Source organism: Propithecus coquereli, unplaced genomic scaffold (assembly GCF_000956105.1).
Source record: "Propithecus coquereli isolate 6110/MARCELLA unplaced genomic scaffold, Pcoq_1.0 Scaffold179, whole genome shotgun sequence".
In the NCBI taxonomy this organism is placed as follows: domain Eukaryota; kingdom Metazoa; phylum Chordata; class Mammalia; order Primates; family Indriidae; genus Propithecus; species Propithecus coquereli.
Window position 1 is genome coordinate 3,305,069 of NW_012142634.1, and position 1,814 is coordinate 3,306,882.

The 1,814-nt window shown below is 40.4% G+C and overlaps 1 protein-coding gene across 1 annotated transcript in view; it reads right to left on the reverse strand.

Moving 5' to 3' along the window:
• Nucleotides 1–1,814, reverse strand: part of WDR11 (WD repeat domain 11) — a 62,396-nt gene that overhangs the window by 10,716 nt on the left and 49,866 nt on the right. Inside the window, exons 19-21 of the mRNA XM_012642383.1 lie at nucleotides 1,373–1,379; nucleotides 1,185–1,250; nucleotides 265–442 (exon numbers count right to left, since the gene is read on the reverse strand). Of these exons, the coding sequence (XP_012497837.1) occupies nucleotides 265–442; nucleotides 1,185–1,250; nucleotides 1,373–1,379 (251 nt within the window). The remainder of the gene's footprint in view (nucleotides 1–264; nucleotides 443–1,184; nucleotides 1,251–1,372; nucleotides 1,380–1,814) is intronic.

Here is a 1,814-nt window from a genome sequence, read left to right on the forward strand (position 1 = left end):
AAAATGAGAGAATCAAAATGAATCTAAGTTTAAAAATTTAAGACAAAAATTAAGACTGTTTAATAATTAAGTGTATATTAAAAAACACAGTTAAGTGTTTATATTCTCTTGAATAAGGCCCTTTTTATGCAAATGTGCCAAGGGGCTTATTTCTGTTATGTGGACATTAACTTAGTTTGAAAGCTTCCCAAGTGTAAGATACTTACAAAGACTTAAGTAACCCAGATGATAGCTTTAAAGGTTTTAATATATAAAGTATAATACCTGAAAATAGGCATTTTCACAGAGTATATCGTAACATATATCTAGTGGGTTGCTCAATTTGTCCCGAGGAGCAGCTTCTTTGGTAGCTGTGGTGCTTGCTGATTTTTCCTGGGACAAGCTGTGCAGGTAGTGGGCAGCGACAGTCCAGAAGTGCAGCTCCGACTCATCGCCATAGAGCCTGAGAAGGGGGAGCCAAAGTCAGGACCACACCCACACAGCGCACCTGGGCCAGGACGGGGCTTCCTAGAGTAACCTGCAGTACCGGGGACACGGTGCTGTCCTATCTGGGCCTGGCCAGGTGCAAGGGGAGAGGCAGCAAGTCCTCCAGCCCTGCTACTGGGTCTCCAACAACACAGGGGCCTGACTGCACAGGCCCCCTTCAGACCCCAACAACTGTCTGTTCTGTGTGAAGATCAACTGTTTACCCGGTTTGCCGTTAGCACACCTTGCAATTTGGGCCATAGCTTCACATAAGGAGGAAGTTCTGGGATAACTGGCTAGATTAGGTGTGAAAGTAATTTGCTATTTATTCTCTGGGGGGTAGAGGAAAAGGCCTTTTTGATAATTGACAACTCTACTGTACTATGAGGAAGTACAGGTTATTTCTTCTAAATACAACTTATTGTATATTTAAATACATGCCATTTGTATCTGTATCTTTAAAACACATATGTTAAAAAGCTGTTTGCAGAAGGGAGTCATTTCAGTAGAGAAGGCCTAGATCTCACATTTAAAATGTAATTTGATTTTTTCCCCTATTTGTATTACTACTCTCAAAATTATTTTAAGTCAAATCTAAAGGATGAACCGATACATTTTTCTAAAAATCTAAGAGTCTGTTCCTAACTAAAAACTCTTAAGAGAAATGACTTAACTTGAAATTCTCTGTCTCTCACACAGAACACTTCCAATGATCTTACCTTGAAACAAGCAGGCACCTCTGTAGGAGAGTGAATTCTGGATCAAGCAAGAGTTTCTTTATGTCACTGCAGGCAGGAGTCCAGGCAAATGTAAGATAAAAGTTTTGAATCAAATAATAAAGCAAAGAAAGAAATCAATATAGTCTTGAAATGGAAAATTCCAGTCAAAGAACATGTTTAGAACTTACAATGACCCTGAAATTACAAAAGTTTAAGGGGCTGAGAGTGCATCTAGGCTTGCAGAAATACCCGTCAACCACCACTGGGGGCTGCAGGGCTCTGATTCTGCTTTACAGGCTTGCAACAGTTCAACCCACATTTTTTAAAAAATAAACAGTTGCCCGACTATTGTAACAAGAATGCCACTGTTGATGAAATCATTTTGCTAATCGTCGGAACAGTATATACTTTAGAGATCACATGCAGAATTTATTCTGAAGCTATTCCAAAAATAAAATATTTAAGGAAGAATGGTTAGTGTTTTTTGTTTTGTTTTGTTTTTTTTCGAGACAGAGTCTGGCTTTGTTGCCCTGGCTAGAGTGCCATGGCGTCAGCCTAGCTCACAGCAACCTCAAACTCCTGGGCTCAAGCGATCCTCCTGCCTCAGCCTCCCGAGTAGCTGGGACTACA